Source organism: Patella vulgata, chromosome 7 (genome assembly GCF_932274485.2).
Source record: "Patella vulgata chromosome 7, xgPatVulg1.2, whole genome shotgun sequence".
Classification (NCBI taxonomy): Eukaryota; Metazoa; Mollusca; class Gastropoda; family Patellidae; genus Patella; species Patella vulgata.
In genome coordinates, this window is record NC_065885.2 from 67,820,692 (window position 1) to 67,848,409 (window position 27,718).

At 37.2% G+C, this 27,718-nt stretch overlaps 2 protein-coding genes across 2 annotated transcripts; one reads left to right on the top strand and one right to left on the bottom strand.

Moving 5' to 3' along the window:
- Positions 1–262: 262 nt before the first annotated feature.
- On the bottom strand, positions 263–18,216 carry LOC126828547 (splicing factor 45). The gene is made up of 14 exons (XM_050558372.1): positions 18,099–18,216; positions 17,370–17,471; positions 15,319–15,374; positions 13,136–13,218; positions 12,178–12,273; positions 10,759–10,943; positions 9,946–10,172; positions 8,649–8,717; positions 7,574–7,622; positions 5,983–6,134; positions 3,500–3,567; positions 2,190–2,288; positions 1,518–1,590; positions 263–740 (listed from the first exon to the last, which is right to left on the bottom strand). Exons 3-14 carry the CDS (start codon positions 15,371–15,373, stop codon positions 634–636), a joined length of 1,263 nt encoding a protein of 420 aa, XP_050414329.1. The 5' UTR covers position 15,374; positions 17,370–17,471; positions 18,099–18,216; the 3' UTR covers positions 263–633.
- Positions 18,217–18,425: 209 nt separating this feature from the next.
- Positions 18,426–27,537, top strand: LOC130010474 (monoacylglycerol lipase ABHD6-like). The gene is made up of 9 exons (XM_056102509.1): positions 18,426–19,594; positions 20,613–20,728; positions 21,900–22,059; positions 22,455–22,571; positions 23,169–23,301; positions 24,525–24,691; positions 25,140–25,194; positions 25,999–26,099; positions 26,839–27,537. Exons 2-9 carry the CDS (start codon positions 20,619–20,621, stop codon positions 26,929–26,931), a joined length of 936 nt encoding a protein of 311 aa, XP_055958484.1. The 5' UTR covers positions 18,426–19,594; positions 20,613–20,618; the 3' UTR covers positions 26,932–27,537.
- Positions 27,538–27,718: the final 181 nt, after the last annotated feature.

The window sequence follows — 27,718 nt, forward strand, 5'->3', positions numbered from 1 at the left end:
CGACTACCATAATGCATTTTTGAGAGATACATTTACATATGCATACATATGGGAGTGAAGACAAACCGGGTCATTTTGGGACTAACACATGATTCAATTTTATTTCAATAATTCGCTTGTGCGTAGGGATCTTCAGCAGTGGAAGGAAACTGGGGGACCCGGAGAAAACCCACAAGGTTAGACAGGCGACCCTACTCCTTGACATGTGTCGTAAATTCAGCCATCCAACACCCCGAAATTTACAATAACTTAACAAAAACTATTTTAAATTTCTTTCTTTCCTTTTTTTTCTTAACATGACAAGATCATTAAGTAGAAATATCTTCCAGTTTTAGCTGTAGAAATATCTTCCAGTTTTAACTGTAGAAATAACATCCAGTTCTTTTAATTGTTTAAATATCTTCGCATTCTTCTTATAATAGAAATAACATCCAGTTTTGATTGTAGAAATATCTTCCAGTTCCAAACATAAAAATATCTTCTAGTTCCATAAGAAAAAAACCCTGCTCCATTCACATTACATTATCTTAACCACGAGACATGAGCTTGAACGATCATATTTTAATCTTAATATCAGCAATAAAAGCTACGAGTCAATACTTTGTAATAATTTTATAAAATGTTGTCAGTTTATCAATCAGTCAGATCCGCTAAATCAAATCTTCGAAACTTATCCAAATTATAAAAACCTCCTTTCACTGTTCTTCCTCCAAAAAAACGCCCGTTTAAATCAACAATGGCTGAAACGAAAAATTTACAAAAATCGGCAATTGAATATGGAATTTGAATATTCTAGATTATCTATTCTAGATTTTTTGCTATTCACTAAACCCTGATAAACTAATTAAGTTATGGGAATATTGTTGTGTTCAATTTCAGGTTGTTGATTACTTTTGGATTTATCAACATATTCCAACAATAACCTCACAGGGTGGACCCCCGGGCAATAACCTTGGACCAGGGCAATAACCTCACAGGGTGGACCAGGGCAATTACCTCACAGGTTGGAGCAGGGCAATAACCTCGGACCAGGACAATAACCTCAAAAGGTGGACCAGGAAAATAACCTCACAAGGGAGACCAGGACAATAACCTCACAGGGTGGACCAGGGCAATAACCTCGGACCAGGACAATAACCTCAAAAGGTGGACCAGGAAAATAACCTCACAAGGGAGACCAGGACAATAACCTCACAGGGTGGACCAGGACAATAACCTCGGACCAGGGCAATAACCTCGGACCAGGGCAATAACCTCACAAGAGAGACCTGGACAATAACCTCACAGGGTGGACCAGGACAATAACCTCGGACCAGGGCAATAACCTCGGACCAGGGCAATAACCTCACAAGAGAGACCTGGACAATAACCTCACAGGGTGAACCAGGACAATAACCTCACAGTCAAACCACACGACCACCATGGCCCTAAGGAGACGTGTACATCCTATCACGTAATGAATAATAAATTACAAAATGAGGGAAAAACTCATTTATATTATCTAATGAAGAACCTACCCTTTATAGCAGATTCCATTCTTTCAAATTCTACAAAAATTCTTACAGCCTCATCATCTTCTGCTCCTTGCATCTATAAATATAACATTCATTTATTCAATAACAGGTCGAGGTGAAATCAAACAATGAAATGACAATAAATGAAATTAAATGGGGTTTAACAGCATACTTTTGTACTAGAAGAGAGAGAGAAATCACTCGACACAAACAAGGTCATTTTGGGACTAACATATTCAATTTTATTTCAATAATTCGCTTGCGCATAGGGGTCTTTAGCAGTAGGATAAGACCGGAGTACCCACAGAAAACCCGTGCACAGACCCATCGACTACCATAATGCATTTTTGAGAGATACATTTACATATGCATACATATGGGAGTGAAGACAAACCAGGTCATTTTGGGACTAACACATGATTCAATTTTATTTCAATAATTCGCTTGTGCGTAGGGATCTTCAGCAGTGGAAGGAAAATGGGGGACCCGGAGAAAACCCATAAGGTTGGACAGGCGACCCTACTCCTTGTCACGTACAACAGGGAAATTGAAAACCATGCCAGTTGACTCAATATAAGACCTTATGATACAATGCGCACAAGTTAAACCATTCGCTCACCCAACCACCATATAAGTCGTATAAAGTAAGTCAGAATGTTGTCTGTTATAGCCTACCTCGTATATTACACATTTGACAACTTTTCCATATTTGGTACATTCTTCTGCTGTTTCTGGTTCTAAATCTTCATCTACTTCTCCTGGTCCAACCATATTCTATAAAACATGATACGATTATTATATAAAAGTTGCCTGGCAACCATATTCTATAAAGCATGATACGATTATTATATAACAGAGTTGCCAGGCAACTATATTCTCTAAAACATGATACGATTATTATATAACAGTTGCCTGGCAACCATATTCTTTAAAACACAATACATTAATTTTAACAGAGTTTACTGGCCATGATACTCTACAAAACATAATAGTAGAATTAAAACAGAGTTGCCAGGCAACCCTATTCTATGAAACATGATAGGATAATTATAATAGAGTTGCCAGGCAACCAAATTCTATAAAACATGATGGTACATGTACAATTGAAACTGAGTTTCCAGGCAACCCTATTCTATAAAAGATGTTCTATACAGCATGACAGGATATAACTATAACATGGTTACGGGCAAAAACATTTTCTTAACCAGCAGAGTTGTGCGCGTGGGTGTTTACTGGTTTTCCTATGACCGAGCAATAACTTGGCAAATATTCACCAGGGCCACTGATTAGGATGGGGTCGTTATTAATCAACACACCGCCTCAGCCCTTTTCTTGATCATATTTGTCAGTTAGAATCTAAACGCTATGTTTTTTTCATTAACAAAGGGAAGAGCTTCCAACTAAGCCAATCCTTAGGCCGCAGTCGGCAAGATTGCAAAATCCTGTTCTAATATACAGAAGCAAGTTTCGGCTCTCGTAAATCTTGTCTGTCAAAAGACCAGTCCAATCAAGGTTAGAGAGAGAGAGAAATGGGGTTTAACGTCCACTCGACAAAAACTAGGTCATATCGGGACTAACATATGGTTTAATTTTATTTCAATAATTTGCTTGCGCGTAGGGGTCTTTAGCAGTGGGAGGAAACCGGAGGACCCGGAGAAAACCCAGGAAGTTGGACAGGCGACCCTACTCCTTGTCACGTACAACCGGGGATTCGAAACCACGCCAGTTGACTCAATGACAGGCCTTATGATAGAGCGCACAACGTGCTAACCATTCGGCCATACACCCCCCCCCCCAATCAAGGTTAGAGTCATTTGCCAACAATTGTGCCAGAAATCGGTTTCAGTCGACATCTTACAGGTCCTATAAATTGTATAATTTTAGCTGAAACATGCGTTGTGGAAGATATGACTTCGGTTGAAACAGGCGTTAAATAAACATGTCCCACACTGAAACATGCCAAATAATTTCTATTAAAAACTCACCCTCAATAAAATCACCTTAGATGGATTCCGTAATAAATTAGTGTTAGGTGCCAAATCTTTCGGTGCATCTAATAAAAGTAATAATTAAACATAATTAATTATAAATTTTCCAGCAAATTGTAGCCGAAGACCTGCGATATCTGTTCTTGCTACAGAAAGAACACAGTGAAACTAAAAGTTGACATTATTTAACAGAATTCCTGCAAAATATTTGTCTTAAGGCAGGACACTACCAAGAATTTCACATTGATAACAGAAACTTGCCATTTAGTGTAATATTAGTATATGATGTCACAAATCAGATTTGATATTTTGAGCGCAAAATGTTTATTTGTTGCCATGGAAATGGTGGCCATATTGGATTTTTTTATATATTCACGGTGGCTATGTTAGGAAATCAAAATCTTCAACAATTTTATTGAAACAAACTATTTGTGATTTGGAATAACATATATAGGCATTAAAGGGTGCAATAAGGCATAAATTTTACTATTTGAATGTTAATAAAGAACATTATGCATCCCACATAAAACAAGTGGGTGTGGTCGAACACACCACTAAAAAGATTTTGTACAATAAAATGTCCAAATGTATAACATACACTTTGAAAATCATCTTATTGCACACAGTAGCTATAGCACTAATCGTATTCCAAAGATGAGACCATTATCTATCATAGATTTTGAGAATTTGATTGTCTATGACCTGATATGGGTCAAAAATTGAGTACGGAAAAAAGCAAGTTTAAAGTTAAAATTTTTTTTACCTATATAATATAAAGGCTGGACACGACTTGAAAAATCAACAAATTTTGACTATTTTGGGCAATTTTAGCTGATATTATATAAAGGCTGGACTTGACTTGAAAAATCAACAAATTTTGACTATTTTGGGCAATTTTAGCTGATATCAAAATTTGACAGATCAATCTATACAGAGTGTTTTATAAGGTAGTGTCCTGCCTTAAAAAAAGTAAAATGTCCCTGTCAATTAAAGTCGATAAGTTTGAATGTGACAAAACAAGGAAAGTTAGTATCTGACAGGATTACTTCATTATAAATATGTTTCAATTTATTATGTTACATTGACATAGATCAGTTGACGTTACCTTGGGGTGATAGGAACAGCTGATAGATCAGATGACATTACCTTGGTGTGATAGGAACAGCTGCCATGGTTTATCGTACACAAATAAGAATAATAGAAATGAAATGGGGTTCAACGTCCTACTGTTCTGCTCCGAAATGGGCTAATGAAGACGGGCATACGCCATACAGTGTGCTATGAGGGAAATTTTGCCCGGTCAGCGGCACTACAGCCTACTCACATGTTGAATATTGGTTCGCTAAGCCAAGTTCTCAACTGGGAAGTGGTATGAGATGTTCTAGAAAGAGTAAGCATACGCTGTCTCATGTACAACATCTACCAGTACCATATATCTAAACTAGGTGGTATCAGCTGTTGTAGATAGAGTTAGCATACCCTGTATCATGTACAACATCTATCAATACTATATATCTAAACTAGGTGGTATCAGCTGTTGTAGATAGAGTTAGCATACCCTGTATCATGTACAACATCTATCAATACTATATATCAACACTAGGTGGTATCAGGTGTTCTAGATAGAGTTAGCATACCCTGTATCATGTACAACATCTATCAATACTATATATCAACACTAGGTGGTATCAGGTGTTCTAGATAGAGTTAGCATACCCTGTCTCATGTACAACATCTATCAATACTATATATCAACACTAGGTGGTATCAGGTGTTCTAGATAGAGTTAGCATACCCTGTATCATGTACAACATCTATCAATACTATATATCAACACTAGGTGGTATCAGGTGTTCTAGATAGAGTTAGCATACCCTGTATCATGTACAACATCTATCAATACTATATATCAACACTAGGTGGTATCAGGTGTTCTAGATAGAGTAAACATACCCTGTCTTATATACAACATCTATCAATACTATATATCTAGATTAGGTGGTATCAGATGTTCTAGATAGAGTAAGCATACCCTGTCTAATGTACAACATCTATCAATACTATATATCTAAACTAGGTGGTATCAGATGTTCTAGATAGAGTAAACATACCCTGTCACATGTACAACACCTATCAATACTATATATCTAGACTAGGTGGTATCAGATGTTCTAGATAGAGTAAACATACCCTGTCTCATGTACAACATTTATCAATACTATATATCTAGACTAGGTGGTATCAGATGTTCTAGATAGAGTAAACATACCCTGTCACATGTACAACACCTATCAATACTATATATCTAGACTAGGTGGTATCAGATGTTCTAGATAGAGTAAACATACCCTGTCTCATGTACAACATTTATCAATACTATATATCTAGACTAGGTGGTATCAGCTGTTCTAGAAAGAGTTAGCATATCCTGCTTTGTGCTTAACACCTACCACTACTTATACACCTGGATTACAACCTACCTTTCGGAATATCTTTTTCATGTATAATTTTTCCACCACGTTTACTCGTCTTCTCGACGTAAAGAGCCGTACTCATTCCTTGTTCCTTCTTTCCGAGACCTTGACCTTCCTTATAACCATATTTAGCCATGATTCGAGAGGCCACAGAGTTGCTGAAATGATAGAGAAACATTGTTCAAAACAACGGAAATACAATGGAGTTGTTAAAACATCTAATCAACACAAACTAGGTCTTTAGCAGTGGAGCATGGGAATACCCTATTTTTCTGCACCAGGGGAGGTAAATGAAATGAAAATAAAATGAAATGGGGTTTAACGTCCTACTGTTCTGCTCCTAACCTGGGCTAATGAAGACGGGCATACGCCATACAGTGTGCTATGAGGGAAATTTTGCCCTCGAATTCCAACTGTCAAGGGATCTTTTACGTGCACGCCAATGTGTACACGGGACCTCGGTTTATCGTCCCATCCGAACGACTAGACAGCTGTCCTTGCCAGGCCCTCCGTCCTGCATCACTGACAAGGGGCAACCACGCTGGAAAACTGGGCTAATGAAGATTGGCATCTGGTGTTACTGTAACCCTGGTAGTATTTAATCTTGTATTTTTAGCTCTAATTTCTTTCATGTTCATTCAATATCAAATCTTTGTTTGAAAATTCGTTAAAATTACCTAATTTATGTAGTTTAAAGCTGGTTATTTTATTTCGATAACAAGTGTCCAATTTACAAGCATTTAATTAAATCGTAGCCCATATTTATTTTCAATGCTGATTAAACTAGTTCATTTTGGGACTAACATATGGTACATTTGTATTTCAATAATTTGCTAGCACCTAGGGGATTTTAGCATTCTATTTATATAGCGGCAAAACTCAAACACAAATGTGATCATAGCTCTTAACATCCTCGGTATTCCACTAACCCCTGGGGTTCATCCATGGGGGAGACACGTATTCAAATTATCCGCCCTTGATGATTGTGCTATTTTTATCTACCAATACATTTGATAGCGTAACGACTTCTCACTGCCTGTTTTGACTGACATAAAAACATCTTTCCCATCAAAAGATATTTTAGGACATCTGTTTGTGTGCATGTAACTTCTTTTATATTAGAAGCTCTTGCAAACTTTCTCATAATCGAGCGAACAAGTCGCCATATTGTTGTGAACAAAAAAAATGAGGCTAAGACTGGTTAGTAAACTGTTTTTTTATTGGTTTGTAGAATCAAGCTATAATCAAGGGCAGATAATTTGAATACCCCAAGGATGAACCCATGGTATAGTGGAATAGAGCGGAATGAGATCACTGGAGATACGTAAAGTCCTTAGCTCTCAGTTATAACTTGTTTGAAACAAATAATTTTTTAAAAGTTTCTTGAAAGATGATAAGGCGGTAAACTAACATAGACAACGAGTCCCACCTTCTACTAATAGACACTTCAAACAAACGACAACCAAAAGTTGTCAGCTGATTTTTTGATGGACTGTAAGATTGAACAAGTTTAAGAGCGGTGAAATTTACCCATGTATTCAAGTAGAAACAGGGAGTCAGAGTGCTAGTTATAACATTTACTAGTTAATATACATACCTTATTCCCATGGAAGCGGCCATGTTGACTGGTGGTGATGCACTGCGATCTGAAAACATAGAGAAGTTACAGATCTCAACGAAATCAAACTACTATTTTTCTACGCCAACCAGCTAATGGACAGACACCATTGATTTTGCTAATTTTGAATATTTATATTGATTTGAGTCTGGCACCAACATAAATATTCCTTACTAGAGGGCGTCTGTCAGGGGGCAAGCACTGTTTAAAATGTCTGTCGTTCATAGTAGATGATTTACCATCAAATGGCCCTTAATCTGACAAATTTTTAGTTGGTATCTCCAATCTTGGATCTAGACCCATAGAGACCCCTCTTTAGGGCATGTCTGTCAGGGGGGTGTTACCTCCAATATTGTCTGTCATAACTGTTTCCATAATTAAAACACCTCATTCATCATTTATAAATTGGTTTCACTCAGTACCTCTAATGTTGGATCCAGACATATTTTTAGGGGCCAGTTTAATGGGGCTACTGCGGTCAAGCCCCTGATATATGCTGACAGACGTCCACTTTTATTATTCAAGGAAATACCCGCAACTTGCTATAAAGCTGAACATTGGTATCTCCTTCGTTGGAGTTCGAAGGTCTGAGCTGCCGGTCTAAGACTACCCTCCTCTTGATAAGTGAGTCACTATATACATGTAACAGATCTAGAGCTGTCACGGACAGTGAAAATGATCTTCTGTAAATCAACTTAGTTAATGATGACCAATCAGAGACATGTTAACAGTCACTTAGTTAATGATGACCAGAGACATGTTAACAGTCACTTAGTTAATGATGACCAGAGACATGTTAACAGTCACTTAGTTAATGATGACCAATCAGAGACATGTTAACAGTCACTTAGTTAATGATGACCAATCAGAGACATGTTAACAGCCACTTAGTTAATGATGACCAATCAGAGACATGTTACCAGTCACTTAGTTTATTATGACCAATCAGAGTCATGTTAACAGTCACTTAGTTAATGATGACCAATCAGAGACATGTTAACAGCCACTTAGTTTATTATGACCAATGAGAAACAAGCTATTGTTTTATTTGTACCTGCTTCTGGTTCTGGTTCCTCTTGAACTAACGATGGTGGAGGTGCAATGGCTGCTCCGGATGCGGAAGCTGTGAAAGAGAACATTACATGCTTGATATGTTAAAGATTCATTACATAAGAGCTAAATCTGCCTATTGCAGGTTTTTATTTTTTATATTGGCTTCAAATGTTATATAAATTATTTCGACATTTATTAACATGACAAGCCTATCATCAACTCTCTAGAGCATCGGATGGCAATGATTCAAATGGATTTGAATGGTCACGAGATTTGAAATTTAACGATAACATGGATACGATAATAAAATATCTACGCTACATCTTGCTTCCAAGACTCATATCTTCACTCAGAATAAAATTTTCAATAAATTCATTTTTCATTATCTATTTTTGAACTATTATAGCAAGAACGACCAGCTCTTTATCTAAATCTGACATAATGTATCTTTAATAAAACTATTATAACAAGAACGACCAGTCCTTTATCTAACATAATGTATCTTAAATATAACTATTATAGCAAGAACGACCAGCTCTTTATCTAAATCTGACATAATGTATCTTTAATAAAACTATTATAACAAGAACGACCAGTCCTTTATCTAACATAATGTATCTTAAATATAACTATTATAGCAAGAACGACCAGCTCTTTATCTAAATCTTACATTATGTATCTTTAATATAACTATTATATAGCAAGAACGACCAGTCCTTTATCTAAATCTTACATTATGTATCTTTAATATATCTTAATATGATACTGATACATGTGACGACTTCAAATGGCAAAAAATCTTGCGATGTTGTATTTTTAAGCTTTTAGATTCCATTCAATAATTCACTTGAGTCGTGTAGGGGTTTTTCGCAGTAGGAAGAAACCTGGAGGACACAGAGAAAACTCACAAGTTTGGACAGACGACCCTACTCCTTGTCACGTACAACCAGGGAATCAAAACCACGTCACTTGACTCAATGACAGATCATATGATCTAAAGCGCATGAGTTCCTCTCCCCCCCCCCCCCCGCCCAATATGTGAACAACGACAAACTTTAACTGGATGAGTCCCGTATTGTAGGACTATACACTACTTCTCTTGGGGTCGCCATCGCTATTCCTGATACAAGAGCCATGGTGGCCCTCCTGACAAGGGAAAAATACGCTGGAAAAACTTTCTGGGCCAACACCAGAATCAAACTCGTGATCTCCAGCATCTTACTCACTTAGCCACCGTGGCTTCCTAAGTAAATATGAACGTAATCACTGTGAAATATTTATCCAAATAAATGATTTACCTCGTTTAGGTTTTTCATAATCATCCTCGTTCTCTTCTCGTCTCCTTCGAGATCGATCCATCTCGGACTCATTCTCTCGGTTATCATCTCGATTACTCCTGTCACGCTCCCGATCCCGCTCTCTTTCTCGATCCCTCTCTCGATCTCTCTCCCTTCGGTCCTGATCACGATCTCTGCCCTTGTCTTTATCTCGATCACGATCTCTGTCTCGCTCGGAATGTCGACGCCTAAATGTATAAAATATAAAAATTATTGAAATTCAACAAATTATCAAACAAAGCGCTTTATAATTGGAAATAATATAGCCTAATGGTTATTTTTGTTCAAGGTCATATTTGCCGCATGTTGCTGCCTAGGAAGCATACAGAATACAAGTTATCCAGCTATTCCAGAAGTCAGATAAAAGACGCTAAAAGTACATTACTTTTTTTTCCCTTTACTCTTACTCAATTCCAAATGACCTTTCTTGTTAGAGAGACAGAGAGAAATATTGAGTTTAACATCCACTCAACAAAGGTCATTTCGGGACTATTTCTCCTTAGTCCAGATGGCATGAGCCTCCTCAATAAACTTGAAATAACATGCAATTAGAGTTCACTCTCTTGACTACCACATCCCTTGGTTCAGGAGAAATCCCAGGAGGATGGACAGGCAACCCTACTCCTTGTCATGTACAAGCGTCACTGCAGGTTCTCAGTCCACAATATACTACCGTGTAATTTACAATTAAACGTCTTGGTGACCTGGACTACGTCACCCAGAATGACCCCAACAAGATATAAAATCACGATAGATAATAATATTGATAATTACTTGGACTCGTTCTTCCTTTCAGCAGCTCGTTCTTTATTTTTCTGATCTCTCTTCTTTTTGACAACATCTTCATAATCGTTTGGTCGAAGTGGATTATATTCGTCAGCAACACCTGTTAGTGATGGGACTGGTTCGTTGGGAATAAAGGGCAAACTAGCCACTGTCGGACCAGCCATTCTTTCAAGCTAATAATTAAAACAAATAATATATATTTCTTTGAGTGGTATTTAGTAATTGAAAGGTAACTCATTAATTACTGTTTATGGAATAACAATTACTAGTTTATCATGGAATAACAATTACTAGTTTATCATGGAATAACAATTACTAATTTATCATGGAATAACAATCACTAATTTATCATGGAATAACAATTACTAATTTATCATGGAATAACAATTACTAGTTTATTAAGAAATAATTACTAGTTTACCATGGAATAACAATTACTAGTTTATTAAGAAATAACAATTACTAGTTTATCATAGAATAACAATTACTAATTTACCATGGAATAACAATTACTAGTTTATTATGGAATAACAATTACTAGTTTATTATGGAATAACAATTACTAGTTTATAATGGAATAACAATTACTAATTTTGCCCAGGACATTGACTCCATGGCCTATTCTTAATTTGATTTCCAACAGCCGTAACGTTAACGTCCAATCGACAAAAACTAGGTCATTTTGGGATATACATATGGTTCAATTTTAATCCAATAATTTGCCATTCACTTAAGGGTGTTATAGCAGTGGGAGGAAGCCGGAGGACCTTGAAAAACCCACTAAGTTGGATAAACGAACCTACTCATTGTCACATAGAAGCAGAGAATCGAAAACACGCCACTTGACTCCATGACAGACGTTATGATCCGACGCCTGCATGTTTAACCATACGGTCACCAACCACCTCCAGGTCCATGAGGTTGAGCAAGTGACCCTTAAGATGGTGAATAAAGTTACACAATGTACTACTGGGCTCTATAGGTAGCGCAACTTAGTGGAACGAATTACCCAATACTACCCCAATATCACCACATCACTACCCAATATCACAACATACTACCCAATACTACAACATAATGATACAAAATGTGCATATTACTTGAATGTTTTCAAAAAAAACGAGCTATATCGCTGGAAATGTACTTCAAATGTGATTACCGATGCCTGGCTGTTCCATTTGCCTTACTATATTACCTAAACCAAGCAAATTATAACCCAATACAACCAAACAATACACAAATACTACCCAATATTATTAAATAGAAACCTAATATCGTCAAATAACAGCACATCAGTAGTATTGGGTAAATAATCCCCCCGGCTTAACTTGGGATTATATCTAAGATTTAACCATTTGGCCCCCCCTCACCCTAATTTAATCCTAAATACTGGGTTAAATGACGTACCCTTCCTGTGAGTAAATTAAAATGAAGACCATCATCCGTATCCATGCTCTTCTTGAGATCAACAACTGGTGCTAACGTGTTACTCTGTCGTCCCTTCTATAAACATAAACAAATATAAACAAACATCCATAATATAAACATTTTATAAGAAATAACAATGATTCTAAATCACATTTTATTTCTATAAGTTGCTTGCGCGTACGGGTCTTTAGCAGTGGGAGGAATCCGGAGGACCCGAAGAAAACCCACTAGGTTACCTATCACTTTAGGAACCACATTCAAGATAATTAAAGTTTAAAGAGAGAAACAGAGAGAAAGGGAGATATGGCGTTTAACGTCCACTCGACACAAACTAGGTCATTTCGGGACTAGCACATGGTTCAATTTTATTTCTATAATTCAAATGCTCGTATGGGTCTTTGGCAGTGGGAGGAAACCGGAGGACCCGGAGAAAACCCATGAGGTTGGTCATGTGACCCTATTCCTTGCCATGTACAACCGGGAAATTAAAACCACATTATTTGACTCAATGACAGGCCTTATGATACAGCGTGCACGTGCTAACCATTCGGCCATCCAACGCCCAAAGGGAGAGAATAAGACTGGAGGGAGAAACTAGAGAGCGGGGTAGAGAGGGAATGGGGGAGAAAGATGTCGGTGAGTGTTAGGTCCAAGAGGCGACCATCTAGTGTCCTAATACAAAAGGGTTGTTGATTCAATGACAGACCTTATGATCTATTCGGGCAACCAAGCCCCTATCCAGAATCAATCGTGTAGTTGGAGGGACAGAAATGAAGCCTACCAATATTCGGCATCAAGGAGGTTTTGATACTGAAACATATGATTCGAACTTACACTAAGTTTATTTCAGCCTCGATATCGACTGTCGTTTTATTATAAGACCATTATTTGGTGATTGGCCAACGGGAATGACAGTAGTTGTATATAGGCTACTGACCTTATTACCAGACTGTACATTAGCTTTCTTGGCCTGTACATGTAGTTGTGACTGCATTAACTTAAAACCGGAGGACCATCCAGCTATAAATATACAATAATAACAAATGTTTACAATAAATAATACTGGAGGACCATCCAGCTATAAATATACAATAATAACAAATGTTTACAATAAATAATACTGGAGGACCATCCAGCTATAAATATACAATAATAACAAATGTTTACAATAAATAATACTGGAGGACCATCCAGCTATAAATATACAATAATAACAAATGTTTACAATAAATAATACTGGAGGACCATCCAGCTATAAATATACAATAATAACAAATGTTTACAATAAATAATACTGGAGGACCATCCAGCTATAAATATACAATAATAACAAATGTTTACAATAAATAATACTGGAGGACCATCCAGCTATAAGATATTCAAATAATAATATTATATCTCTTTTTACTAATATCTGTTAGACATAATCCTTGTAAGACATATAGAGGTAGATTTCACAAATTAAAAACACTTATATGGATATACTACTTATTATTTGCTTGATAACGATACCTGTATGTGTATCGAAACGTAGCATGTTAATAAATTCAGAAGTAGTATATCCATATAAGTGTTTTTAATTTAATATCTGTTAGGACAATATATAGGGGGTAGGGAGTCTAGTGGTTTAATGTGTTGATTGATATCACTAGGTCTGTCATTGAGTCAATTGGTGTGGTTTTGATTCCCCGGTTGTACGTGACAAGGACTAGGGTCGCCTGTCCAACTTTGTGGGTTTTCTATGGGTTCTCCGGTTTCCTCCCACAGCTAAAGACCCCTACACACAAGTGAATTATTGAATTAAAATTGAACTGTATGTTAGTCTGAAAATGACCTAGTTTGTGTTGAGTGGACGTTAAATACTCTCTCTTCTCTTCTCCCTCCTCTCTGTGTCTCTCACTGTCTGTCTCCCCTTCTCTTCTCCCTCCTCTCTGTGTCTCTCACTGTCTGTCTCCCCTTCTCTTCTCCCTCCTCTCTGTGTCTCTCACTGTCTGTCTCCCCTTCTCTTCTCCCTCCTCTCTGTGTCTCTCACTGTCTGTCTCCCCTTCTCTTCTCCCTCCTCTCTGTGTCTCTCACTGTCTGTCTCCCCTTCTCTTCTCCCTCCTCTCTGTGTCTCTCACTGTCTGTCTCCCCTTCTCTTCTCCCTCCTCTCTGTGTCTCTCACTGTCTGTCTCCCCTTCTCTTCTCCCTCCTCTCTGTGTCTCTCACTGTCTGTCTCTCCTTCTCTTCTCCCTCCTCTCTGTGTCTCTCACTGTCTGTCTCCCCTTCTCTTCTCCCTCCTCTCTGTGTCTCTCACTGTCTGTCTCCCCTTCTCTTCTCCCTCCTCTCTGTGTCTCTCACTGTCTGTCTCCCCTTCTCTTCTCCCTCCTCTCTGTGTCTCTCACTGTCTGTCTCCCCTTCTCTTCTCCCTCCTCTCTGTGTCTCTCACTGTCTGTCTCCCCTTCTCTTCTCCCTCCTCTCTGTGTCTCTCACTGTCTGTCTCCCCTTCTCTTCTCCCTCCTCTCTGTGTCTCTCACTGTCTGTCTCCCCTTCTCTTCTCCCTCCTCTCTGTGTCTCTCACTGTCTGTCTCCCCTTCTCTTCTCCCTCCTCTCTGTGTCTCTCACTGTCTGTCTCCCCTTCTCTTCTCCCTCCTCTCTGTGTCTCTCACTGTCTGTCTCCCCTTCTCTTCTCCCTCCTCTCTGTGTCTCTCACTGTCTGTCTCCCCTTCTCTTCTCCCTCCTCTCTGTGTCCTTCACTGTCTGTCTCCCCTTCTCTGAATTATTGTCTGAATTATGATTGGGTAACTAGCGTCTAATCTCAGTGCTACATGTATGCAATCACTGATTCGTAAACAGTTTTTATGGACACTCATTATTTTATATTTGTTTTGTTCCAATGTTGATCTATTTAACAGATTGGGTAAAAAATGGTGACCATGCCCGCAGATGGTCAGACTCTTGTTATGGAAACATGGGACCTCATTCTTTTGTCCCATCTAAACGATTAGGTGCTGCCCTTGTCAGTCCATCCGTCCTGCATCACTGACATGGGGAACCCATGCTGTACAATCAAAAAGAACTATGGTGGCTGACGCAGGGATCGAATCCGGGGCCTCTTCTGAATTAAAAGTAAAATCTTACCAGCAACTGGTTTGGTTCCTCCAGATTCCATATCCAGATCATCATACAGAGACATTCTAAAAATATAAACGAATCAGAGACATTCTAAAAAATATAAACAAATCAGAGACATTCTAAAAAATATAAACAAACCAGAGACATCCCCCCCCCCCAAAAAAAAACCAGCGGCTGCCAGGCAGGATACGCCCACATTTTCGAGAGATGGATAGAGAACAAGCTAACAAGAAAGTGATTTTTCCTACAATCAAGGGCCATAATTCAGGAAATTACAATTCGATATGCGTGAATATCGAAAGGAACCGAGATCTTTGGGTTATAAACTTACATTTCAAGTTTCAACAAAATTGGATAAAAATTGTGACCTCTATAGGGTCCACAACCTTGATATACCATATTTTACGCTATTTGAGAAAGAATGGCAGCCATTTTGTCTGTCAATTTTGGGCCGATTTTCACCAAATTCCAACTCAATCGTCCTTAGGGTGTAACGGTGATATAATAAAAATTATAACCTCTATAGGGTCCAAAAGCTAAAAACGCGATTTTTCGTACAATCAGGGGCCATTATTCAGGAAGTTACGGTCCGGTATGCGCGAATATCGAAAGGAACCGAAATCTTTGGGTTATAAACTTACATTTCAAGTTTCAACAAAATCGGATAAAAATTGTGACCTCTATAGTGTCCACAACCTTGATATACCATATTTTTACGCTATGAGAACGAACGGCGGCCATTTTGTCTGTCAATTTTAAGCCGATTTTCACGAAATTCGAACTCAGCCGTCCTTAGGGTGTAACGGTGATATAATAATAGGTTATTTTTTTAAATCGGATAAAAATTATGACCTCTATAGGGTCCACAAGCTAAAAACGCGATTTTTGGTACAATCAGGGCCCATAATTCAGGAAGTTACGGTCCGATATGTGCGAATATCGAAAGGAACCAAGATCTTTTGGTTATAAACTTACATTTCAAGTTTCAACAAAATATTATAAAAATTGTGACCTCTATAGTGTCCACAACCTTGATATACCATACTTTTACGCTATTTGAGAACGAACGGCGGATATTTTGTCTGTCAATTTTGGGCCGATTTTCACGAAATTCGAACTCAGCCATCCTTAGGGTGTAACGGTGATATAATAATACGTTTTTTTAAATCGGATAAAAATTATGACCTCTATAGGGTCCACAAGCTAAAAACGCGATTTTTGGTACAATCAGGGGCCATAATTCAGGAAGTTACAGTCCGATATACGCGAATATCAAAAGGAACCGAGATCTTTGGATTATCAACTTAGATATCAAGTTTCAACAAAATCGGATAAAAATTGTGACCTCTATATACCATATTTTTACGCTATTTGAGAACGAACGGCGGCCATTTTGTCTCTCAATTTCGGGCCGATTTTCACGAAATTCGAACTTAGCCATCCTTAGGGTGTAACGGTGAAATAATTGAAAGGTTTTTTTAATCGGATAAAAATTATGACCTTTACGGGGTCCACAAGCTAAAAACGCGATTTTTCGTACAATCAGGGGCCATAATTCAGGAAGTTACGTTCCGATATGCGCGAATATCAAAAGGAACCGAGATCTTTGGGTTATAAGCATACATTTCAAGTTTGAACCAAATTGGATAAAAATTGTGGCCTCTACAGTGTTCACAAGCTAAAAACGTGATTTTTCATACAATCAGGGGCCATAATCCATGAAGTTACAGTCCGATACATGCCAATATCGAAAGGAACCGAGATCTTAGGGTGATAAACCTATATTTCAAGTTTCATTGAAATCGGATAAAAATTGTGACCTGTAGACAGTTCACAAACAATTGTGGACGGACGTCCGGACGAACAGGGGCGACGACAATATACGTCCACATGAAAATGTGGGCATATAAAAATGTATCTGACAATGTCTGTGGCATATGACTTCAGATGTATCTGTGTATATAACTCATCTTAAAATAACATCGGATTAATTTTATCAGTTGTAGTAAAAGCAGTATTCATAGTTTTTAAAATAATAAAGTTATTGATAATTTTACCTGCTGTTTGTATATTCTAATGATATCTTATACTATAAACATTACTGTTAAATATCTTCTTTAGTTCCAAACCCACAATAAACCATCTGTTTTAGGCTAAATCTGAAATACATATATAAGAATAGACATATTTAAAACTACATGTAAAAGAAATGAGGAATTTCCATTTGTTCACCCATCTGATGTTTACTGTCATATTATTGATATTCATGTGAAAATTTCAATCAACAGTCCTTGATATAATTCTGTAATGAGCCTCGTTTTTCGAGTCCCTTATTACAAATAGCACTGAAACACATTATGGTACACGATTCGTGTACCAATTGTAAAATATTTATTTTGTCTTAAACATTGGATATCAGAAGCCCATCTTTTTCCGGTAAGATCACAACATCAATGTTGATTTAAACTGACAAATAATTTGGGTTTTCAATGTTGAAGATTTTGGATGATATTGAGTTAGAGACTTAGCTACTTTAACATTACTTGTAGGCCTATCACTTGAGAAACTTTTATCAGCTTCGCTCTACTCAGGCAATGCCTGCTACATATTATTATGTATTGGACGTTATATTTGGAATAAATCACAACAAATCAACAACCCGGTCCCATGTAATTTTGATATGAAAAACAGCTCACTCCTAGTGATCAAAAACGACGGAGTCGATTTTTATTAACCGAACCACACCAATAGTACCGAATAAAGTAGGTAATATGCACTTTAATTACCAAATCTAGACTCATATACACATGAAGATGTAGCAATATACAATAATTTTAACCGATTTTAAAAAATATCTTAATATTTTCTTTCTTCAGCGACCATTACCGGAAGTTTACAAAATGCTTGGAATATGTAAATTGCGGAATGCATAAACCGAGACGAAATATATTCCATATTTATTATGTTTAGAAAGTGGAGAAAGAACTCACTGCGTTTGTTAATAAAAATCTCCTTAAGCTAATTGTTTCCATTTATCCACTGAATATGGACGAATTATGTTTAACCTTAAACCAATTTTCTTGAAATTTATAATTTAAAAGATTTACTAGGAGTTATGTCCCTTTAGTCTCCAACAGACAGGCAAAGTTCAATATCTAATAATATAAATACCAAAATAGAGCCAAGATTTCATCAGTTGGGCCGGATTATAATCTGTGCATCAATTATAAGTTAATTCATATATTGTGATATCAGTAGGCCTATTATATAGCCGAAGGTGTAAACTCACATGATATGTCTACCAGAGGAGATTTATTAATATAAGGCTAGGGTTGCCTGTCTACCCTCGTGGGTTTTCTCTGGGTTTTCCGGTTTCCTCCCCAGTGCTAAAGACCCCTACACGCAAGTAAATTATAGAAATAAAATTGAACCATACGTTAGTCCCAAAATGACCTAGTTTGTGTCGAGTGGACGTTAAACTCCATTTCTCTCTCTTTCTCTATATCTATGTCATGATGTGATCAAATTAATATAGCCTAGCCAATTTAATGCCAGCCAGAGAAATAAAGTGAAATGGGTTTAACATTATTTGGACTGACAAAGGCGAACATACGCAATGTAGTGGGCTAAAGTGCAACTGTTGAGGGTTCTTTATGGTATGGCCATACGCACCATGAAGGCCTAGACAGTAAGCTACATGTCACGATGTGACCTCAGTAGTTGTTTTTTGCCAGGACATTAGTTATGAAATATGTCAAACAGATAGCAGTCTAATATCACTCAAAGATTAAGTAAATTATGTAGGTGTTCTACCTATTACTGGTCCATTATGAGATTTTTCTCATCAGGAGTGGACTCGCTGTCATCGTTTCGAATTTGGTTGAATTTGTTCACACTGCATTTGTTACAGATTGTTTGTAGATATGTTGACTAAAACAAGATAATTTTTGACACATTTTAATCAATGGGTTTGACCGATGACACAGTGTAAATATCTATTAGACTTGATATATTGACCAGTGGTGACCTATATCTTATCTGTTATGGTAGCAATGGTATGTAGGCCAAGATATAGTGTCTGATTATATTATCTTCTGATATAAACATAAACCCACATTTACAAATAAAGGACAGGTAAAAGGCAAGACTTACTGTAAGAACAAGTAAAGGACAGGTATAGGAGACACATACTGTAAGGACAGGTAAAGGTGAGACTTACTGTAAGGACAGGTAAAGGTGAGACATATTGTAAGGACAAGAAAAGAAATTTACACAGGTAAAGGTGAGACATACAGTAAGGACAGGTAAAGTTGGGTCTTACTATAAGGTCAGGTGAAGTTAACATGGCAGTTCCATGTTCGATTCCTTCGTTGGCCCGAGAAAGTTCATCTGGATTTTCTGACGTGGTTCCCCCTTGTCAGTTGCAGGACAGATGGTCTTGTAAGGGAGAATGTATAGTTGTTTGGATGGAATGAATAAAAAAAGAGGTCCTGTGTAAAAATTGATGTGCACGTAAAAGAGTCCTTGGTAGTTGGAATTCAATATAAATTATAGTAGACCATAGCGCCACTGTCTAGGCGAAACTTCTCTCATAGCATACTGTATGACGTATATCCGTCTTTATTTACCCAGACCAGTAGGACATTAAACACCATTTCATTTAAAGATACATTATGGGAGATTCGATAACGAGTTGGCAGTTCTCAGTATAATAATTAAAAACTAGATAACGTAAAGGCAATTTGCTGAAAATTTCATTCCAATTGATCCACTATGAACCGAAAACTAAGTGAATGAAATTTTTGCCTAGCCTCGGTCATCATTACGAAAGTCAGTACGTTAAACAGCATAGTCTCAATTATCCATTTAATCGTTTAATCGAGAAGGAAAGTTATGCAGTAAATTGGATCACAATCCACTTAAGATCGCAGGCTAGCGATGCCATCTGGAGTTGATTATGGTCTGGATAAGTTAATTAATGTCTAATTAATAATTTAGATAACATTGCATAATCCATGTTTAAAAGGTGAGATATACTGTTAGGAAAGGTAAAATTGAGACATACTGTAAGGACAGCTAAAGAATTTTATATAGGTAAATTAAGAATACTTAATTAAGGTGTTCTTAGAAACAGGTGTGTACATGTTATCAGAATGGTAATAGTGGAGTAGAATCACCTTCATCCGAACGGTGCATATTTTATGCCAGTCCAATATCACTCAACAATCCTGGTTCTTTTTTTTATTATAAACATGGTTTTAATACAAGATGAATTTTGTTTGTCTTTCTTGTTGTTTCAGATTAAAATGTGGCAGTATATAATATATTCATCCTCAGCTGTTCTGGTATCCATGGTAACAGGAGCTGTTGCCCTGTTTTTTATCAGCCCGAAACATCTCCTCTACTGGTTCATGAGGTTTGTAGCCTTTCTTCCATTTATTTTAAAGAATGGAACAGAATTTAAGAACTTGTTACTATGTAATCTTGGTCACCATGGTAACCAGTATAATAATTTCTAGCGAACCATGGTAGCTCAGCGAGTATAAAACAACGAGGTCCTGGGTTTGATATCTGAGTTGGTCGAGAAAGTTCCTTGGGATTATTCTGTCTGGTTTTCCCATGTCATTCACGCAGGATGAAGAACCTGGCATGAGAAAACATCTAGTTGTTCAGGTGAGACGGAAACTGAGGTCCTGTGTATAGTGGCGGCGCCAGCCGCCGGTGATTGGAGGGGCAAAGCTGGGGCAAAGTCCAAGGTTAAGGGGGCAAAGGCACGAGTTTTAACTAGGGGTATGGGGCCCCCCCCTGAAGATTTTGAAAAACAGGATGCCGGAAATGCAGCCTGGCAGTATTTCAGGCACTGATCGATGAGGTAAAGTGTCAATTGAACGGACTTGAGATTCATGACGAAGCCCACTCAAGAGCGTCAAAGTAGGGAGTCCTCCCCCAGAAAATTTTGAAAAATAGACTGCCGGAAATGCTGTCTTACAGTATTCTGTCAGGCACCGATCATCGAGATAAATAGATCTTACCAGATACCGTCCGTCGCCTGATCACTAGTTTATCCGACTAGAGAACAAAATGTCAAACGAACGGACTTGCGAACCTCAACGAATTCCCCTTGTGAGCGCCAAAGTAGCAAGTCCATTGGGGACCTCGCCAAAAAAATTTTGAAAAATAATCTGTCGGAAATGCTCTACAACATGCAAGTTTATGACTGAGTGGGGATGTGGGATTTATTCACCGTAGAAGGTATTGATTACCAAATTGTATCACAAATACTTTTTTTTATTTTCTAAAATTATTGGGGGGGGGGGGCAAACAGAGGGCAGACCAGATTAATGGGGGGGGGGCACTGCCCGTGTACACATTGGCGTGCACGTAAAAGTTTCTTTTGCAGTTAGAATTCAATATATGAGTAGGCCATATTGCCGCTGTCCGGGCAAATTCCCCCTCATAGCACACTGTAGGCCTGTCTTCATTAGCCCATTCAGAGCAGAACAGTTAAGTCAAAACCCGTTTCCTTTGATTTCTAGTTGGGTCCACATCCCTTGATTTATTGAAAGATTTGTGGGTTTTTTTTGTAGATTAGATGCCAAGAGAAGTGGTATGAATGTGAAATATATTAAAAATAAAGATTTTACATATTGTTATGCTGAACGAGGAATAAAACAGAAAAATAAATTAACAATATTAGCTGTACATGGTTTCACTGGATCAAAAGATCAATATTTACAGTTCTTTAAGGTTAGTATTAACTTTATACAGTCTTTTTTCACTTCTAATAAACATTCATTTTCGATTATAGATCAAACAATCAACAAAAATATAATAGTAATGTTTGTTTTTATAATTAGTATTATAATTAGTATAATAGTAATGTTGTTTGTTTATAATTAGTATAATAGTATTGTTGTTGACTTTTATAATTAGTATAATAGTAATGTTGTTTGTTTATAATTAGTATAATAGTATTGTTGTTGACTTTTATAATTAGTATAATAGTAATGTTGTTTGTTTATATAATGAGTATAATAGTATTGTTGTTGGATTCATAATCCATGTAATAGTAATGTTGTTGGATTTATAATTACTAATGTTTGTTTTTATAATTACTAATAATGTTTGTTTTTATTTGACAGAAACTTCCATCAGATGTTCATCTAATAGCCGTTGATTTACCTGGTCACGGTCTGACATCTACTCCAAGAGAAGGAGAGAAACTGGGAATAGAATATCTGGTACAGCATGTTCACAAGGTAGGCTGTAATATAGTTGGATTCCTTGATTTGAAAAACAAGAGACAACCGATTGAAAGTATCTGTCTATTTTGAAGGGCATTGGAAGCTAAAATTGAAATGTTCGGGGATGAATTCTGCTGAGATTCACAGGTAAAAACATTGAGATTCACCTGTATGTACATTGGTGTACAGGTAAAATTCACCTGTATGTACATTGGTGTACAGGTAAAAACATTGAGATTCACCTGTATGCACATAGGTGTAGAGGTAAAAAAAACCCAACTATTGACCACTCGAAATCAATGAAGAGAAGGCCGAAAATCTTTTCTCCTGTGTTGGGTATTTGATTTTGTCATTGAGTCAAGAGGTGTGGCTACGATTCACTGTTGTGGGCCTACATGACAAGGAATTAGGGTTGCCTGTCCAACCTGGTGTATTTTCTCTGGGTCCTCTGGTTTCCTCCTACTGCTAAAGATTGTACCGTGTGTTAGTCCCATAATGAGCTGGTTTGTGTTGAGTGGATGTTAAACCTCTACCCACTCTTTCTCTCTCTCATGAAAGAAAAGTTCTGTTTTTAGATATTTAGGTCAGAATCAGTAAAAATTGTTGTTTCAGTTTGTTAAATTAATGAAGTTAGATAAAGAACCGTTTCATTTAGTGGGAGCATCATTGGGTGGTGCTATAGTTGGTTTATATACAGCAGAATATCCTGAAACTGTGGCATCGTTGTCTTTAATATGTCCTGCAAGTAAGTCAAGTATATATTTCCATATACAAATTAATTAAATTTTGTAATTAAATTAGCTTAACTTAATTAGACTGGGAGCCATGGTGACTGTGTCAGGAAGACGCTGGTTCACTAACCAAGAGAATGTCGGGTTAGATGCCAGTGTTGGCTGAGACAATTCCTCAATATTCAGATTGGACAAGAAATCAAGGTCATGTTTGTTGAAATTCAATGAAAGCCTAGCTTAACTGGAGTGGGGCCCGGGGCCTGACTAGAATCGCCTGGCCCCTAACGCGACGAAAAGATTATTTCATATCCATTTCAATGGCACACATGCGTAACACACATTTAAACGGTCTGTAATACACGAATAATTACATAATATCTAATTACATAAGAAATCTATATAGTTCCGAATGGCATACAATGCGTGGAATTGACATATAACGGTGGGAACTGTTATAACAAGTGAAATCACTGGATTGAGTGGAACTTCACAGAGAAAATTGAGCGATAGCTCAGTCTCCACCCTCGTGCCGCTAGATTGATTACTGTGAAACTTTCATTTGGAATTAGATTTTTTTTCTCTTTTTGCTATGAACAGCGGGGTCCCCTAAACAGCGGGGCCCTGGGCCTGGGCCATGCCTAAGCTGGGCTTTGTTAAGAGTAGACGAAAACTCCACACAATGCCGTCCGAGCAAGAATTTCCCTCATATAGTAAAGCAGCATGCCATATGGCTGTCTTCATTGGCCCGGTCGAACTTGATACCCATTTCAGTAGTGTTCTTTAATTAGATTTACTTATTTTACTATGTGGATCTTGATTAAATTTTTAAAATTTGATTTCAATTCATTTGTTTTAAAATTAAAAACAATTTTTTTTGCGGTAGTTTCATCCCTGAACATTATTATTTTACTGAGATTGGAATAGTTTAACTATATTAATGTATTATTACTGAAGAATTACATTCATATAATTAGATTAGATTTTAAATTATGGTGTTTTTTCAGTGAATCCAGTATTGATCTTGTAAGATTCAGTGTCTCTACTTTCAATATATACCCAACTAGCCATACTTTTATTGGAAATAACTTCCCAATAAATTTTTCATTAGCTATGTGTATTTTCATTAGCTATGTGTATTATAATTAGCTAAGTGTATTTTAATTAGCTAAGTGTATGTTAATTAGATTTTAAGTTAGATTAGTGTATTTTAATTAAAAAATAATCTATTTTATTACAGTGAAGACCCCACAACACAGTGTATTTACTAAAACTATAGAAAAATGTATTTTAAATGGAATTGAAAAAACTGAAATGAAAGATTGTCCGTTAATACCTGAGACTCCAGCCGCTGCACAGAATATGTTAGATATTTGTCTTTATAATAAACAAAATATCAATACACAGGTATGGTAGGTTTCAGCATTCCACCATTCCATTAACTAAACAATATTGATGGGTTGTCGGTGGCTAAGTGGGTAAGACGCTGGCTCTCTAGCCTGGTTGTCGCGTGTTCGATCCCTGAATTGGCCTAGAAAGTTCATCAGGATTTTCCGTCATGGTTTTCCCTTGTCAGTGGGGCAGGACGGAGGCCTGACAAGGACATCTGTCTAGTTGTTCGGATGGGACAAAAAACCGAGGTCCCGTGTACACATTGGCATGCATGTAAAAGATCCCTTGGCAGTTGGGATTCGATATAAGAGTAGGCCATAGTGCACTGCATGGTGTATGCCCGTCTTCATTAGCCCAGTTTAGGAGCAGAACAGCAGGACGTAAAACCCCATTTCATTTCACTTTCATAAATAGAGATTTTGTTTGTAATGAATCATTTTTTTTACTGTGTGTATGTTTTTAGATTCTTAAAGGAGTGGTTGATTTGAGAAAACCTAAAAACCCTTTTTTTCTTCAATGTAAGTACCATACAAAAAAACCTTTTTGTAAATTTTACTATTAATATAAGTACTTTTGATATGAGCTACAAACCCTTGTACATCAATAAAATTATGAAATAAGGAATATACATTTTGTTAGTCCCAAAATGACCTGGTTGTGTTGATGGGCATTAAACCTAATCACCCATTTCTTATCTCTTATAATAATAATCTTTGTTTCTTTTTATTACTCGCCTGTCTAACCTTGTGGGTTTTCTCCGGGTCCTCCGGTTTCCTCCCACTGCTAAAGACCTCTACGTGCAAGTGAATTATTGAAATAAAATTAAACCATATGTTAGTCCCGAAATGACCTAGTTTGTGTCGAGTTGACGTTAAACCCCATTTCTCACTCTCTTTTTATTACATCAGTATTTAAATGCTTCTACTGGACTAATGAAGACGAGCTAATGTTATGCAGTGTGCTATGAGTGCTATTAAATTCCAACTGTCAAGGGATCTTTTACGTGCACGCCAATGTACATGGGACCTGTTTTTTTTTTTTGTCCCATCCAAACAATTATACATTATCAATTGCCAGGCCCTGGGTCCTACACCACTGACAAGGGTACCACGACGGAAATTCCTGATGAACTTTCTCGACCAACACAGGGATCAAACACGGGACCTCCAGGTTAGCGAGCCAACGTCTTGCGCACTGAGCCACTGTGGCTGCCCTCTATTCACATTTCTAATTTCAGAATCTATCATATGTTAGTCCCAGAATTTAAACCCCATCATCTTTCCCTTGGCTCTTATTATCATTTTGTTTTTTTATTACACCAGTATTCAAAGCTCTGGCTTCAGAACATTCAACAACTTTACTGGAGGAGAAAGCCAGAAAAATAACAGTACCAACACAGATAGTGTGGGGCAAGCACGATGAGGTAGGTCATACACAGATAATGTGGGGTAAACACGATGAGGTAGGTCATACACAGATAGTGTGGGGTAAACATAATGAGGTAGGTCATACACAGATAGTGTGGGGTAAACACAATGAGGTAGGTCATACACAGACAGTCTGGGGTAAACACGATGAGGTAGGTCATACACAGATAGTGTGGGGGAAACATGATGAGGTAGGTCATACACAGATAGTGTGGGGTAAACATAATGAGGTAGGTCATACACAGATAGTGTGGGGCAATCACGATGAGGTAGGTCATACACAGACAGTGTGGGGCAATCACAATGAGGTAGGTCATACACAGAGAGTGTGGGGTAAACACGATGAGGTAGGTTATACACAGATAGTGTGGGGTAAACACGATGAGGTAGGTCATACACACATAGTGTGGGGTAAACATAATGAGGTAGGTCATACACAGATAGTGTGGGGTAAACACAATGAGGTAGGTCATACACAGTGTGGGGCCAGCATATGGAGGTAGGTCATACACAGATTGTGTGGGGTAAATACCAGGAGGTTGGTCATACCGGTACACAGATGTAAGACATATCAGTGCCTGAAACTGTCTGTGACCGGTGCCTAATTTCCAGGCATGAATATACCTGACACCATCAACTTATATGAGGTTTTGAAGGTAATACATATATTCTGATATACATCTCCTTGGTACCGGTACTTATTTCTTGATCTGGGGTTTGGGTTTTTTATTTTAGATCATAGATGTAAGTGGTGTTGATGTTTTGAAGGAATTATTACCAAATTGTCTACAAATTCCTAGTGCTAAAACGGAAAATGTGACCTTTTGATCTTTGGGGTCACAAAGAACAAAGGTGAAATTAGCAAGTTTACATTTTTTTTTATTGAAAGTGTGATTACTTTCGATCATTTTCAGCTTATTTTCATGATACAAGAATGGCCGCGCATTCACTTTCAGTGCAAAAGAACCCATTTGATCTTTGACCCCAAATATATCTAAAACACCCCAAACGGCGGACTGATTACCACTCGGCATCATATTCTATGCAAAATTTTATTCTAGAAAAGTTGGGCCTGGTTTTGTGCCCATTTGATGCCCCCCCCCCCCCCACACGCGCTGAGCCTCCATACTAAATAAATATATAACATAATTTGTTACTATTTCTAATTTACCAACTAGAACATAGAAATATATTACTCTAAGCTAACCGTAGTCTTGTACTTATTGGTATATTATTACTTTATTATTGTTTCTAATCTATCACGTAGATTACTTTATCATTTGTTATTCGTATCACATTTTATAATCTGTTACTCTGTCTAATTTATCACATAAATTACTTTATCATTGGTTATTTGTATATCGATATCACATTTTATAATCTGTTACTCTGTCTAATTTATCACATAAATTACTTTATCATTGGTTATTTGTATACCGGTATCACATTTTATAATCTGTTACTCTTATTTATCACATAAGATTACTTTACAATTTGTTATTGTAATATATCACATTTTATAATTTATACTCTGTCTTATATTCGTTAATTATCAATATGATTTTAAAATTGAATCCTATTGTTTAACAACCTTTATCAGTGTCAATTTATATTT

What these genes read in the sequence shown, in the direction of transcription:
- LOC130010474 (XM_056102509.1), top strand. Translation starts at nt 20,619, where the DNA reads ATGTGGCAGTATATAATATATTCATCCTCAGCTGTTCTGGTATCCATG. An exon ending in AATATTTACAGTTCTTTAAG is followed by an intron (nt 22,060 to 22,454) that starts GTTAGTATTAAC and finishes TTTATTTGACAG; the next exon opens with AAACTTCCATCAGATGTTCA. An exon ending in GTCTTTAATATGTCCTGCAA is followed by an intron (nt 23,302 to 24,524) that starts GTAAGTCAAGTA and finishes ATTTTATTACAG; the next exon opens with TGAAGACCCCACAACACAGT.
- LOC126828547 (XM_050558372.1), bottom strand. Translation starts at nt 15,373, where the DNA reads ATGTCTCTGTATGATGATCTGGATATGGAATCTGGAGGAACCAAACCA. An exon ending in TTAATTTACTCACAGGAAGG is followed by an intron (nt 10,944 to 12,177) that starts GTACGTCATTTA and finishes TTTAATTATTAG; the next exon opens with CTTGAAAGAATGGCTGGTCC. An exon ending in TGAAAAAGATATTCCGAAAG is followed by an intron (nt 3,568 to 5,982) that starts GTAGGTTGTAAT and finishes TACTTTTATTAG; the next exon opens with ATGCACCGAAAGATTTGGCA.